At 49.3% G+C, this 15,250-nt stretch overlaps 1 protein-coding gene across 2 annotated transcripts in view; it reads right to left on the bottom strand.

Annotated features, from left to right (window-relative positions):
• Stab2 (stabilin 2) overlaps positions 1-15,250 on the bottom strand; it is a 157,510-nt gene that overhangs the window by 55,994 nt on the left and 86,266 nt on the right. For both annotated transcript variants that reach the window (XM_023716932.1, XM_023716933.1), the window contains exons 32-37: positions 12,324-12,422; positions 12,128-12,235; positions 8,105-8,236; positions 3,595-3,723; positions 2,021-2,077; positions 701-796 (exon numbers count right to left, since the gene is read on the bottom strand). In XM_023716932.1, the coding sequence (XP_023572700.1) occupies positions 701-796; positions 2,021-2,077; positions 3,595-3,723; positions 8,105-8,236; positions 12,128-12,235; positions 12,324-12,422 (621 nt within the window). The remainder of the gene's footprint in view (positions 1-700; positions 797-2,020; positions 2,078-3,594; positions 3,724-8,104; positions 8,237-12,127; positions 12,236-12,323; positions 12,423-15,250) is intronic.

The following is a 15,250-nucleotide window of genomic DNA, read 5'->3' as shown; positions in this document are numbered from 1 at the left end:
CCCCCCCCCGTGGTCCCCGCCACCCTGAGACACAGGCTGTCACCCCACCTGGCCCCTGGATTTGAACACTGTTTGTCTGCTACTGAGGGCTCTGCTGGGTGGGCCCTGGGAATTTTATGAGTGTCCTGGGGTTCAGAAACTCTTGTGGGCTCCTTTGCCTCTGCCCCAGAGCGTGATGACAAATTCTGCTCCTACCCTGGCTCTGCAGGCTGAGGGCAGAACCTCCCACCCCCGCCTTTGTTGAGGCAGACCCGCAGGAGGCGCAGAGAACTTTCCAGCCAATTCCCAAGTGGCCCACAGAGGCCCTTAGCTCTGGGGTGCTGGTTTCTAAACCACTTGCCGCGTGTCTCACTGAGCGACCGCTCCTGTTCGCGTGGGGAACAGGGCGACCCCACGCACTCTGAGGGTCTGCCTTTGCTCATCACCCACGTGTGAATGCTGCAGCTTTCACTGAAGCTCTGATCTGGGGGCTGTTCCTGAGGGTTTTTTGGGGGGAACCGGGGATTGAACTCAGGCCCTTGAGCTTGCCAGGGAAGTGCTTATTCTACTGAGCCATCTCCCCGGCCCCTGTTCTTCAGTTTTATCCTCGCTGCTACTGTATGGATGACTAGGACAATGGAGATGGCCCAAAGGCACTGGCAGCCCATCGGAAAGCCAGCTGGTGACTCTGCTCCCTGCGTCGCCGAGGTGCTGGACTCACGATGACCACTCTCACGCACGTGGGCCGGCACCCGATGAACACAGAGCGCCTCCCCATGAAGTAAATGGTGTAGATGCACGGGCTTCTCTCTTTGCCCTGTGGAACAGGCATAACTCGGTTGGTTTTTAATGAGGAAAAACATTGTCAATTGCCTAAAATAAACAAATGACACATTGCTGTTGGGTTTGCATGCCCGTGGGTATTGGTGTCACTTTGTGAGCAAAAATCTCAAGCCCAGTGTTGGGAGAGATGGTGAACACAGGAATTCTATTTTTTTTCCCGGAACTGGGGATTGAACTCAGGCCCTTGCGCTTGCCAGGGAAGCGCTTATTCCACTGAGCCATCTCCCCGGCCCCAAATGGAGGAATTCTAGGTAGAAAAGTGAAATTATGCCATGTGGTCAGATTCTGTAGGAAGACTAACTCGAGTTTGTAAGAGTTGTGGAATAAACCGGATGGGCGAGTCCTGTGCATTCACTGAGCTGTATGTGAGTGTTTCTGTTTGTTAATTTGTAATCTTTCTTGGTGGGATTAAGCTTCCTTATCAACATTTAAAATATATGAGATCAAATTAAAGCCCAAGGGAGAGAGTCAGCATACACCACTGTCATCATGCTACGGAAACCGGAAGTGCTTTTTCTTCATCATGCTTTTTATCAGAAGTGGCTCTTGCTGGGTGTGATGGCACATGCTTGTAATCCCAGCACCCGGGAGGCTGAGGCCGGAGGATCTGTGCAAGTTTGAAATCAGCCCAAGCTACAAAGTGAGCTCAAGGCCAACCTGAACAGCATAGTGAGACCCTGTACCCTTGATCCAAAAGAGTAACTCTTGCCCAAAGAAGTTATAAGAGACATTCGTGGGCGATTCATCCAACACCATGTCTGCCTCTCTCTTGTCTGTATGTATTTCTTTGAGAAAGTTGCATCTTCAACTATCAAAGGAAACCCAGCAGGTGGAGTGGGCCCAGCCCTGTACGCTTGGGGATGCGCTGTCTTCTCCTGTGTACTCACATTTCTTGTGATATAGAAAGTGGAAATCCCCTTCCTGCATTGCGTGTAGATGTATGGACACACTTTTAGGCAACTATTCATTACATGTGCCCTTAGTGCCTGCAAAATCCATTCAAAGCTTTATAAAGGTGCACACAGTATGAGGAAGTAGAGTTACACAGAATTTACGAAGAGGCACAGAGTGGAGTGAGAGTCCCTGGAACTGAGGGCAGGCAGGAAGGCTCTGCAATGACGTCTCCTTGCCATCCACTTTCTGACTCGGGCTGCCTCGGACCTGGAAGCTGGTTTCTCAAAGCACACAGAACACTTACGAGCATCTTGGTTCCCGGCGGGCAGATGGGTGGGTACGGACACTTGTCACACTTTCCCTAGGCAGAGCACACGGGCAGAGCAGACATGGCAAGGTTATTAGTTTTAGAGCCAAATAAGCCTGGTATTCTCTAGAGCCTGGAGGCCTCGGAACACAGAACTGAAAGTTGAGGGAGAGCATGTGGCCAAGCTCTTCAGAGCTTTTTCAGACAGCACCTGAGAGACTTCGGGTGTGTTTGACCACTGCTTTACCCCCTGGTCTTCTGACTCTGACAGCCTTCAAGAAGGGCAGCCCCTCACCTCATCCAAATCGGAATTATTTGAACAACAACCCTCATTTGTTAGAAACCCTGTTCAGTCACCCGGGCCAGATTCAGACACTAATGGCCAGCCACCCAAGGACCCGGCGTGGGAAACACGAGGTCCAGGTGGTGACTGCAGTGTCAAGATGCTTCCTAGAAACAGCAATACACAGAGCAAACGCTACCCATGAAAGAGACTTTTATGAGCTGCCTGTTCCTAAGACAGAAACAGGTTGGGGTCCGGAGTCCTTAACTAGGCACCCATGGGTCAGTACAGCCTGGCACCTGAGAGTCCTCTGCCTGCTGCAGATGTGTGGACATGGGTTGTTATGGTTTGTGTCTAGCCCCCCAAAGCCTCATGCAGTCATGGGGCAGACTTGTAGAGTCTGTGCTTAACTCATGATCCACCGGGATTCTGGGCGTGAGTACTAGGCGGACAGCCTGAATGCAACTTAAGGGAGCCAGACTTGCTCTCTGTAGCCCTTGTTGCTGCTGCTCTTCCCTTTTGCTCTCTGCTCTTTGCTGCCACCATGGAAGGCTGCTCTCTGCCACGTGCCCCTCTGCCTTGGAGCCAGCTGAGTACGGACTGAAACCTCCAGTAACTGTGAGCTAAACAAACCTTTCCTTCCTTCATTTTGAATACTGGGTACTTGTCCCAGCAACGAGAGAAGAGAAGCTGAGACAATGGCTGCATCATTGCTGCCCTCCTTCCCCCAGTGGCTCATTTTGCCCTCTGTGAAATGAGCCTGGCCACAGCTGCCCCCTGTAGAGTGCTGTGAGGAGCCCCTGGTTCGTGTACCTCACCTTCTGGAGTGGTGCCAACGCAGAGCGAGTGCCCACGAAATGTCAGTGGTTGCTACCATTGCTAGAGGGCCTGTGCTGCCCCGGGGCTAGAGCCATGCTGCCCCTGTATTTCTCATCTAGTGGGCCAGGCTTGGCCAGTAGCTGCCACAGGCGCCTCTTCGCTCCTTCCCTACGCCCGGTTGCCCTTGGAGATAGTCATTATTTCAGAATCCTGCCCAGTCCAGCCCTCCTGGTAGCCTGGCAGGCCCACAGGGTAGCTCGATCTGTTGCCTGAGATCGTGGGCTTGCTGAGGGTCCTGTCGCATCCTATTTGCCTTTGTAGAACCTGAGCCCAGTGCAGCGCATCACAAATGTGTTCTCTGTACTTAGGGATTGCGATGAGATATGCTAATAGAAAATTCTTAAGGTAAAAATTTATAAAATGAAGCCATCACTCACGGGCTGCATCACTGGGCGTGGGCAGAACTTACTCGAACGATAGTGGTCTCATTGCTATCGCATCTGTTCTTCTGAATTTCTAGGACGGTCCCCAAGCCGTGGACCACTCCCTTGTCAGTGGCTATGTTGGTGTAGTTTATTGGAGCCTCGTTTACGTAGAGCTGTGAACAAGAGGGTGAATCAAGATTTTATTACAGTGATTTTAAGCCAGTGGGCAAGATGGGTGTGGGGTCCATCGGTGTGACAACAGCCTGGGGCACTGCGCTGTTCACCTGGACACAGCACACTGTAGTGGACAGAGCTCTGGCCCAAGCTGGGGAGTCACCGTCCTGCACGTGGCCCTACTGAGCTGTGTGACCGGGGGCTCTAAGGTGTGAGTCCTTCCTCAGCCAAACACACGGAGGGCGCAGCTGTCTCTCCAGCTCACCTCTGCCCCTCAGGGAATCACAGGCAACTCTCAGCAAGGCTGAATTCAAAAGATGGTGTGTTCTAATCCTCTACCATGTCTGTAAACACCCAGACAAAGGACTAAGGCAGTGGCTCACTGCTGCCATGCCAAACTCCACTTTAAATAGTAACTTCTTGAAGGAAAGGGTGTTTTAATACTTGATTCATGAAAAATAAACAAAGGCACTAATTCAGTAGTGAGTATGAATGAAAATCAATGACTCTTTAAAAACAATGATGTGTGTGTGTGTGTGTGTGTGTGTGTGTGTGAAGATATAGTGGCACAGAGGGTTGGAAAAGGAGAAAATGTTTTATTATACTAAGTAGGTGTCAAGTTAGTATGCAGTAAGGTTTTAAAATTCAGAACATAATACTTGAAGTAATGTCCTCAACATTCCCACTAAGTGGGCCTATTAGCAGAAGGATCACAAGTTCAAACAGCCCAGGGAGCACAGCAACTCAGAATGACCCTGTCTCAAAATTAACAATAATAATAATAATAATAATAATAATAATAATAATAATAATAATAGATTGGGATGTAGCTCAGTGCAAAGTCTGAGTTCAGTTGCCACTATCACCAAAACATGAAAACAAACTCAAATGACCTCCTGCCCATGTAACTTGAGCCCCCTCTGGGTACAAACGCCCCCTGTGATTTCCTGCAGCAAGCTGAGTCTGTTTAGATGCTGATGTGAATCAGGGCTGAATTTCAGAGATGGGCTCCAAGTTTCTGTGTTCATTTGGAAAACCACCAGCAAACCTTATTTGGTCTCAAATGCTGATTATAATACAAATTTCCAGAATTCCAAGGTGCTGAGCTATTTTTACATATCCACATAGCAGAACATTTGGCGCTATAAGGCTATTTCACTTGGCAGTAAAACACCCTGAATCACTTCTATCATGGGATATATTTGGAGAATTATGGGCTGCATTAAAAGTTTGATTTAAACACACCTACTCATTTGGAAAGCATTTTTCCTACGCTCAGTGTCACAGAAAAACAGATGACTATCAGTGAACGCGCAAAGCCTCCGGTGTGTGAAGAATTCTTTCTCTAGTAAAAGAATTTTTGAACAAAACAAATGACATCATTCAGTTACAGCACTGAAACTGATTTGGCTAATCACACTGGACTATCCATCTCTACATGATGAAATAAAAAAATGACAGATAAAATGAAACCAGAAATGAAAGCTCAGTTTTGTCAATACTGTAACTGCCAACCCAAGAAAAATTAGAAAATGTATCTTAAAGCTAATATAAAATAGGTGGATTTATTTGTTACAGTCAGAAAAATATTTGCCCTTAGATTATTCTCCAAGTAGTGAAGAGCAGGAAAGACTTTTTTGAACTCCAAATAGACAGAAAATTTACTTGTAATTCAGGGCTGACAGCACTGAAGAAATTGTTTCTAAGATTACTTTTTAAAAAGACTTGTAATTTTCACCCTGACTAACTACATATACTGATACCTGTGAACTAATAAGCTACTGCACTGCAGATGGTAATTTGTAATAGTGGTTTCATGTTGGGAGTGCCTGTCATTGTGGTATTCTGAATATGGGCGGCTTGTCATGACATGCCAGTTACTGCTAAGATGTCTCTTGGGTAGGTGGATGTTCAAGAAGAAGGGGGTGGTGAATGAAAGCAAGAGACAGGAAAAGGAATATTGTGGGACTGTCCTGCTTCAAGGTTGTATATGGTGAGATTTTTGGACTTATGTGCAAACATGAGAAGCATAGAATTCTTTATCCTATTTTTTAAAATATAATCTAATTTTTAAATGTTTTTTTATCATATTATGTAGGGACTTAAAGTTCGACATATCAATACTTGATGAAAAATACCTGTTCCTTATTATGCCTAAGATGTTTGAAATGCAGTGAGATAGTGAGGTTAAGATTGATAGCCTAAATCATTTGATAATAACAATAAGCTTTTTTTCTGGATGGGTAACAACCTAAGTTTGCAGACCAAAATTAGAGAAAAAGGAGGGCTACAAGGAAAGCCAACTTTTTGGCCCTAGCCTTCTAAGGTCAATTAAGACTCAGGACATATGAGAACTTGTACTGTAACGTCATGTACCTCGGTAGTGTCCCAAATTTTCTGATCAAGAAGATTATGGGGCCAAAGAGGAAAGTGATCGATGACATAGAGTGGGCCTAAGGAGAGTCACATGGGGAGAAGACACTCTCTCAGGCTTTCACAGAGAGCACATTGGCCAAGCAATGGCCGTGACTCATCCACATGGCTGCACTGATAAAAGTTCTACAATCTGAGGTACAGGATCTCAGGACAAATCCTGAGAGCATTTCATTGACCTTCTCAGACCAAAAAGCTACAACTCTTGTTGCATAGGTCCTGCTTTACCTTGGTCTTAACCATCCAGTAGAAAAGTATGAAGACGAAATATAAGAAATAAAGCCATGCTGTTAAGTTAAGCTGTGGGGGACTCAGGTCAATAATTTCTGACATTGCCAGTTAAACAGAACACCCAATGCTATTATGGGCTACTGGACTCTTTTAGAATATTTTGCTGAGTTTACACACCTATAATATTCAATAACGGAACTTAGGAAAAATGGGGTACACCGATGAATGTCCATTCTGTATCTGTGTATTCAAAGTGGTTGGGATAGATATATAGTTGCATTGTCTTAATGAATAGAATGATTTGTTCTAATGGTGTTTGTAAATAGGATCACAAGTCCGCATCTTGTACAGCAATTAACCACTAAGAAGAATATATGCAGTGTATTATTTGTTGAAACTGTACTTCCGATTTGATTTGAAACTGTCTCATTGCTATCTGTTTATCAATAAAACTGTAGAAAACAAAACAAAACAAAACAAAAAAAATAAAAAGACGTATATTATTGCTTAAAATTTCATTTCTATCAGTCCTTAGTGGTTCTTAAAAAATGATCTTTCTTTCTTTCTTTCTTTCTTTCTTTCTTTCTTTCTTTCTTTCTTTCTTTCTTTTCTTTCTTATTATTATTTTGCTGTACCAGAGAAACTGGGACCTTGTGTTTGCCAGGCAGGTACTAATGCTGCTGAGCTGCCTCCCCAGCTTTATTAATTTTTCTTGTGAGGATTTATTTTAGAATATCACCATGAGTTTCTTGTTAACATTTTATAGATTCATCTTTTCACTTGACATTTAAGGTACACAAATATGATTTTTATGTTTGAAATGTATTAAATAGCTTATGTTTGAAATACATTAAATAGTTAAAGGCATGGTGGCATATGACTTTAATACCAATACTTAAGAGGCTGAGGCAGGAAGATTGCTATGAGTTCAAGACTAGCCAGGGCTACACAGTGAGACGGTCTCAAAAACAACAGTCACTGGGTGTGGTGGTGCACATATATAACCCCAGTGCTGGGGAGGCTGAAACAGGAAGATCACTGAGAGTTTGCTGCTAACCTGGATTACATAGTGAGTTCAACAATAGCCTGAACTATATAGTATGTCCCTGTCTTAAAAAACTCAAGCCAAACCAAACCAAATGAAACCAAACCAATTAAAAAAATCACAAAAAAACCCCACAACCACCAAACAACAAAGGAAATCTTTTAAACATTTAGTCTAATTCTTTTCTATGAACTCTAGCCATTTAAATATCTAGGCTTTGTGTGACATGAATGCTGCAAGGCCACCGTGGCTGTTAGTGACCGCACACTGATCGCCACATTAATTCATTTGCTGGATGGGTCCCGCGTGCATCACTGCACCTGGAGCCAGGCCATGTCCTGGGAGGCAGCTGAGTTCCAGGTTTCCTTGCATGTTGGAGACCAGTGGGTGGGCACTGTCCCCTGAGTTTACTGTTTCTGTGTGGAAGTCCCACGACTGTTGGGGTCCAAACCCCACAATTCACGGGCCACCCCGGCTATCTGAAGTCTGACTGCGCGCTAGGCAAGTGGAAGCCGACAGTCTGGGTTGGTCATGACTTTCTGTCCAAACAGGAGTCTTTTGTGGGGCTAAGGCCTGCGAGGTGCAGGGAGACTGCGCCAGTGTGCAAGAGGTGAGCCCTGCTAGTGGCCGGGACACCGAGCCTGGGTGATGAATAAAGAAGAGGGCCATACCTGGTCCCCGCGGAGAAAGAAGCCGAGCAGGTAGGCAGGCCCCAGCATGGTCTCGCGGTGCATGCCATTGTGAAGGTCATTCTTTAGCAGCTTCTGCTCCAGGATCACGTGGTAGCGGAGCGTGTCCTCCTCCTGCACCACACATGGGGAGTGGGCCTGCACATCAGCAAGTGGGCGGCTGCCGGTGACCCACCCTGCCAGCACGACGGGGCCACAAAGGGCAGCAAAGGCTTTTACAGTGTGAGTCTTGGTAGGCATTAAGAGTCGGAAGGTACTAAACAATAAAGTGAGCTGTGAAACAGACCACCTTGGAGAGTGTGCAGAATTTCCAAATAGGGTGGCGAGGAGCCTGCCAGGTGACTCTAAGACCTACAGGGAAGGTAGGAAAGTTGGGAGGTTGGGAGTGGACCTTGGAGATAACTTCTTTGGGTAGAGCAGCTGGAGAGAGAGAGAGAGAGAGAGAGAGAGAGAGAGAGAGAGAGACAGACAGACAGACAGACAGACAGACAGACAGAGACAGACAGGGACAGAGACAGACAGGGATGAGAGAAAGAGATGGAGAGAGACAGAGCCCCATACCCAGCCTGTTTGCTCCTGGAGGTCCTGAGAGCTGTCTGACCCTCCAGAAGGGGTGGTCTATTGGGCTGAGGTCAGCCTCAGGCCCAGGCAGTCATAAGCCAGGGAAGGCTGGAAATCTGCTCATCATTGGGTCAGGATAGTTGTCACTGCATTGAGACTGACTAGGTCCATAGCACTGGCGTGGGACATCAGAGTGGGGTGTCCCTTGACCCCCAGATCTGGCACCCAGGCTGCAGGAGCTGCTGCCTTGGGCCTTAACCAAGACGGCGCCTGCAGCAGCAGAGGAGCGACCCACAGGAAGCCGGAGTGGGCTCTGGATTAAGGCCTTTCTTACCGTCTTCCTGCCCTCTTGATGTCTTTTCCCAACCACCAACACTTCCTACTCCCTGACTTCAGCCCTAGTGAAAACAAAGCTGGACTTAATGAGAGCAGGAAGCAGAATAGGGACAGCCCAGAGCAGGGAGAGGCAGGGTGTGGTCGCTGTCTCCCAGCTCGGGCCGCCTCCCATGCTCCCATCTCTTGGCTGGAGCTGCGGCTCCACCTCCTTTTCCTCGGCAGGTAGCTCTCTGTCAGCTGCTGCCCACAGGGCGAGGAGGTGCGGCGCCCCTCTTTCCTGCAGTGGCAGCTGTGTCTGGGGTCACCTTCCTGCTGCCTGAAGATCCAGCTTTATCACATCCTTCCTGCCTCTGAGACCCCAGCCAGGCAACGCTGGGCTCACAGGGACCTCTGCAGGAACAAGGAGCCTCTTCCATGCTCAGAGATGCGACACCAGCTGGTCCACCCTCCTCAGATCCAGCCCCACCTCCAGGTTTCTAAGTTCTCCGAGCTCTAGCCTCTTCCCCTCATCCTCTCAGCGCTGGGGAGTTCCGTGCTTCCTGCAGGGGCTGCCCTTCCAGTCCCAGCGCCTCTTTGCATTTTTACTTTGCAGGTGTATTTATGTGGAGTGAAAATAACTAAACAGCTCCTACTATTTTTTTCTACTATTGCTTTTTTTTTTTTTTTTTGCGGTACTGGGGATTGAACTCAGGGCCCTGCGCTTGTCAGGCAAGCGCTTATTCTACTGAGCCATCTCCCCATCCTTTTTTTTCTACTATTAAATTATACTTTTGAGAAAAAAAAAAACATGGGTGGGCTGTGTCTGCAGGTGGACCCTGCTGGGGACTCGGCTCTCTGTTGAAGCTTGCTGCCTGCACTTGCTGCACTGAGCAGAAGGGGAAGAGGGTTTTAAATCCAATTCAAAAAGTTGATTGTGGATTGGGGAGATAGCTCAGTGGCATAAGCGCCTGCCTGGCAAGTGCAAGGTCCTGAGTTCAATCCCCAGTACAAAAAAAAAAAAAAAAAAAAAAGTTAATTATTACAAGGAACTGTGCACTAGCTCATTTTCTGTTGCTACAACAAAATACTTATAGCTGGATACTTAATAAAGAGGACTCTTTATCTCATAGTTTGGAGGCTGAAAGTCCAGGATTAGGTGACTCCACTGATTTAGCCTCTGCTGTGGGCCTTAGGGCTGGTGGTGCTTCTCACGTGGGAGCTCCCGGGCTATTCACACAGTGGAGGGCCATGCCGCTGTCCACACAGTGGAGGGCCACACCGCTGTCCACACAGTGGAGGGCCACGCCGCTGTCCACACAGTGGAGGGCCATGCCGCTGTCCACACAGTGGAGGGCCACGCTGCTATCAAGAAGGACTTATTTGAGTTCACAGCCAGCCCAAACTATATAATGCAACCCTGTCTCAAAAAGAAGATACGTTTGAGTCATTTGTGGGAAAATGAATCCACTCTGAAACCCTAATAGTAAGTGAATAAATCAGACACACGAGAACCCACGGCTCTTATGAGAACCCAAATCTCTCATGAGAACTCAAGTCTCTCATATGAGAACTCAAAGTATAAATAATTGACAGAGCACAGAACAAAGGGCAGCCAACAAAGGGGGGGGGTCTTTTGCAAATGGCACCGAGCCAGGGGTGGGGGGACTGGAGGCCGGTGGGGGACGTGTGCTGGGGATGTGTTCCGTGCAGACGGCTGCTCCCCACGGAGCGATCTTTACGCGCAGCAAGCATGGGCTGATGAGAGTAGAAATTAAGGAAAAGCGGTCACATAGACCGGAAGCCACAGCATCAGAGGGCTGGTCTCGAGGACAACACAGGAGCTCCACGAGGCCCAAGCTAAGCCCTCCTGCAGGCAGAGGCCCCACAGCCTCATCGTCTGGCAGTGAGCCTGTCTCTGAAAGCTGTCACCTTGCCATGCCGGTACCTGGAGAAGCAAGCAGTCTCCGACCCACACACTAAACAAGGGGAGACTGGATCACAGCGTGTTGGGGGGAGGTCCTCCTCATCCTCATCATCTAACTTGACGGAGGTTGTGTTTGTAGCTTAAAATGACTTTAGGACCTTTGGGAGGCCGGAGAGCTGTGAGACCGCCTGAAGTTTTATTCTAATGCAGGAAAAAGCAAAGAGTGTTCACCAGGAACAAGTTCAAAGGAAAAGGTAAAGATGGTGCCTGACGCCATCCTGGGAGGCCCCCCTGACTTGTCACACCTATAATAGGGGCTCAACACTGTCTCTGTCCTCTTGGTGAGTAGCTAAGTCCCATGCCCTGGGAGATACAGTCCCTTATGACACGGACACATGGCCAAGGGGAACCTGGCAGGCGAGACTGTCTGCAGCTGGCAGCCTGGACCAGCGTCCCCGGGAGGCGGTGGGCGAGACCAGGCAGGGAGGTTGAGGCGGTGGGGAGGGGTGGCCTTCCTGATGTGGGGCAGTGCTCAGGGTCTGCTCCATGAGCCATGCCTCTGGTTAGACCACCGACTTCTCCGGAGCCCAGTTTTGGGAGCAGTGGTGGCTCAAGATGGCTGGGTGGGATTCCAAGCACAAGACCCATCTTATTACCACCTTTAGCCCTGCCACCTTGGGAAGACCGAGGTGAAAACTGCCCAGTGTGTAAGCTGACTTCACACGCAACCTCTCATGTGGGGCAGAGGCTGGGGCAGCCTTGTGCTCCTCCAGTGTGACAGCTCGGGAGCCCCCACCGGCTCCAGATAGAAGTGGGGCCAGGAAGCAGCGTCTCCCCACCCTCAGGGGTGGGGCTGTCTGCACTCAGTCCTGTGCGAATGGGGCCCACCCTCAGGTCTGAAGCCCAAGATCACGACTGAAGCCTCTCATAATTCACAGAATCCTCTGACAAACTTTACCTGTTCGCCCCAGATATGAGGAATTGGGAACACGGGGAACAGGAGAAGGGGTGAGGCTTCACCCCACGAGGTCCTGCTACTCGTATCTAGGCTGCTTAGGACCAGGGAGAGGCCAGCGGGAGTTGGAGAAGACCAGGAGGCTCCGCCCAGGCACTGGGATGCCTGCCTGCCTGTGTCTGCGGGCATGAGGGGTCGAGTGTTCAGACCCCCAGGGCAGAGCTCTCCCGGCTCTTTGCCCAGTACACACCAGAGTGGTGATCTTCTTCTCTCTGATGTAGTGCTCCATGGCGGCATTGTTTGGGGCAAACACCGTGTAAGTGTCGGCAGCCTCAATGGCGCTTTCCAGTTCATAGTGCTGTGGAGGAAAGAGACAGGGCTCTGAGGACTCCTGCCCAGGTGACCCGAGCCATGGCTCTGTGGGGACCGGGGACTGTGGTACTTGCCATGATGTAGCCCCGGAAGATGGAGTAGTCAGGCATCTGGTCCAGCCGGGTGAGCAGGCTTGGTAGGGAGCTGCTTAGCCCTCTCGGGGGGACCAGCACCTGGGAAAGGAAACCCCGAGAGCTGTGGAATGCGTTGCTGTGGCTTTCTGCTTGAAGATCCTTCCCAAGTCCGGTTTACTTCCTTAGATCGGAACGGAATTGACACTGCAAATACCTTTTTGACAAAATGTATTTGGTACAGGTAACCCCACTTGTGACCGCAAAGCCACAGGCTGCAGCTAAAGTCTGCACTTTGTCATCTGCTGTGGGGGCTCAGGGGCTTCCTTTCTCTTCTCAGCCGTCCTCAAGCAGCTGCAGCCCAAGGGCCTGAGCCCGCCTCGTGAACGTGCTTTGCTGGTTCATGCAGTGTAGCAAAAGCAGGGCGCTTGCACAGCAAGACCTCAGTTCCCGACTCCTCATGAAAGCAACAGTCTGCATCCGCAGAGACAAGAGGCAGCCACAGAGAGGAGCAGTCCCTGCCTTCATCCCGCGGTGGGCCCTCGGCCACGGTAACCGTGTGCGCCTCCTTATTCCCTCTAGAACGTTCTCCTACTCTCCAGAACCTTCTCAGATGGGAGGAACTGACGTGGGACTGTTACCCTAATTCAGTCTCCAGCCAACTTTCATTGAGCATATAGGGACGCAAATGCGACTGAAGCTTGAGTCCTGTCCTCAGGACACTCGGAGTGGACCTGGCAGGTGGCCCAGTCCAGGCTGCTGCCATATTTCAGAGCAGCTTCACTGGAATACAGCCACAGACCTTTGCCTACAGGTTGTGTAAGGCTCATTCTGTACTTCAGCGGTGGAGATGAATGGTTAGGAACAGACCATAGAAGTACAGAGCCTAGTGTTTGTTACCTGATTCTTTGCAGACAAATGGAGCCAATCCCCGTGTTAGTGCAAGAGTGACACACACGTGAGTGTTGAAGGCTGAAGGGAGAGGAAGTGAGATGATCAGATGGGAAGTGACAGAGAAGTATGAGGAGTCTGCCAGGACCTGGTGGCCCTCTCCAGGTCCTAAAGATGGGCACCAATGAGGGCCATTGCAAATCCTTGGGGTTCACCCATGATTGGAAGAGGAGGAGGAGGATAAGGAGGAGGAGGAGGAACAGGAGGAGGAACAACAGGAACAGGAGGGGGAGGAGCAGGAAGAGGAGGGGGAGGATAAGGAGGAGCAGGACTAGGAGGAGGAGAGGAAGGAGGAGGAGGAGGAACAGGAGGAGGAACAACAGGAACAGGAGGGGGAGGAGCAGGAGGAGGGGGGTTAGGAGGAGGAGGGGGAGGAGCAGGAAGAGGAGGGAGAGATAAGGAGGAGGGGGAGGAGCAAGAAGAGGAGGGGGAAGGGAGCACCAACACTGACTGAGGACCCTGTGAGCAGCAGGCACGGAGACACAGGTGTTGTCAAGTCCTCACATGGGGAGGAAGAGGAGGCCCAGGAGGTTAAGGGACTGCCCGAGGCCACACAGCTAGGAAGCACCCTAATGGAGACTGTGTGGCTTTAGACTTTGGCAGCTTGTCACCATGTCACACTCAGCAATGCATGTGGGCTCTCTGCAGAGAGGGTGGGACTTGACCTGGTCCCCATGGTAACAAGCTCACTGCAGGAGAGGGATGGGTGGGCTATTCTGTGAGGGAGGCTGACTATCAAAGGCGTGAAACGGAAGCCAGGTGTGGGGGCCTACGGCTGTAACCTCAGCACTCAGAAGGCCGAGGCAGGCAGGTTGCTGTGTATTCAAGGCCATCTTGGGCTACTTAGCAAGACTTTATCTTGAAAAAAAGAAAGAAGGAAAGAGAACAGGAAGAAAGAAAGAAAGAAAGAAAGAGATGGAATAGAAAAGAGAAGAGATAATTTCATAGCTTCAAAAGGTATTTTGCTCATTTGAAAAGCCGTATTTGGAAAAGGAAAATGCTCTTGGTAATGATGTTCCTCGTTATCACAGGAAATCCACTTCTAGCATGAGATGAAGCCCTCGATTGAAGCCGCCCCTTCTCGCCTCTTGCTGAGGCGTGAGGCTCTGAGTTCCTTGTAACATAATAGGCTCAGGACCTTAAAATTAGCCTCTCTTTTCTGGACAGAAATAGCTGATCTTTTCTACAATTTAAAGTCAAAAGCGAGTGTATGAACGCTAAGTGAGAACAATCTTAATGAAGTGCAATTAATTGATGGTTCCTCCGGTCTCTTACTTTTTCAAAGTTCCCATTGTACCCTAAATTCTAACTTTCATTTTAAGTCAACATCCTAATATAGTAACTGAAAATTATGGGGTAGCTTATAACCCCCTTCCGATTCTTTTTATTCTTAATTTTGTTCTATTTCACACTGTGTGCTGTTGAATTGAGGTTTTGAGGAAAATGAAAATCTCATGATACTTTTTCTACCCCTTTCTATTTTTTCCTTAGGGCCTCTCCCCCTCACTGTTTAGGCTGCAGTAATTTAGAGAAGGGACTGAGCACTGCCGACGGATGCCATAGTGCTTGGGGCTTATGGCATCCCATAAGAGAGGGGGGTGTGTGTGTGTGTGTGTGCGCGCGTGCATGGTGTGTGTGCATGGTGTGTGTGCATGTGTGGTATGTGTGTGTGCATGCCTGGTGTGTGGGTATGTGCACGGTGTGTGCGTGTGTGTGCGTGGTATGCATGCATGGTGTGCGTGTGTGTGCGTGGTATGCATGCATGGTGTGCGTGTGCGTGGTGTGCGTGTGCGTGGTGTGCGTGCATGGTGTGTGTGCGTGGTGTGTGTGCGCGTGGTGTGCGTGCATGGTGTGTGTGCGCGTGGTGTGCGTGCATGGTTTGTGTGTGCGTGGTGTGCGTGCATGGTTGTGTGTGTGGTGTGCGTGCATGGTGTGTGTGTGTGGTGTGTGTGCATGGTGTGTGCGTGTGGTGTGTGTGC

The sequence above is a fragment of the Octodon degus genome, unplaced genomic scaffold, assembly GCF_000260255.1.
Source record: "Octodon degus isolate 3935 unplaced genomic scaffold, OctDeg1.0 scaffold00004, whole genome shotgun sequence".
In the NCBI taxonomy this organism is placed as follows: domain Eukaryota; kingdom Metazoa; phylum Chordata; class Mammalia; order Rodentia; family Octodontidae; genus Octodon; species Octodon degus.
Note: the sequence above shows the minus strand (reverse complement) of the source record. Positions and strands in the feature narration are given on the sequence as shown.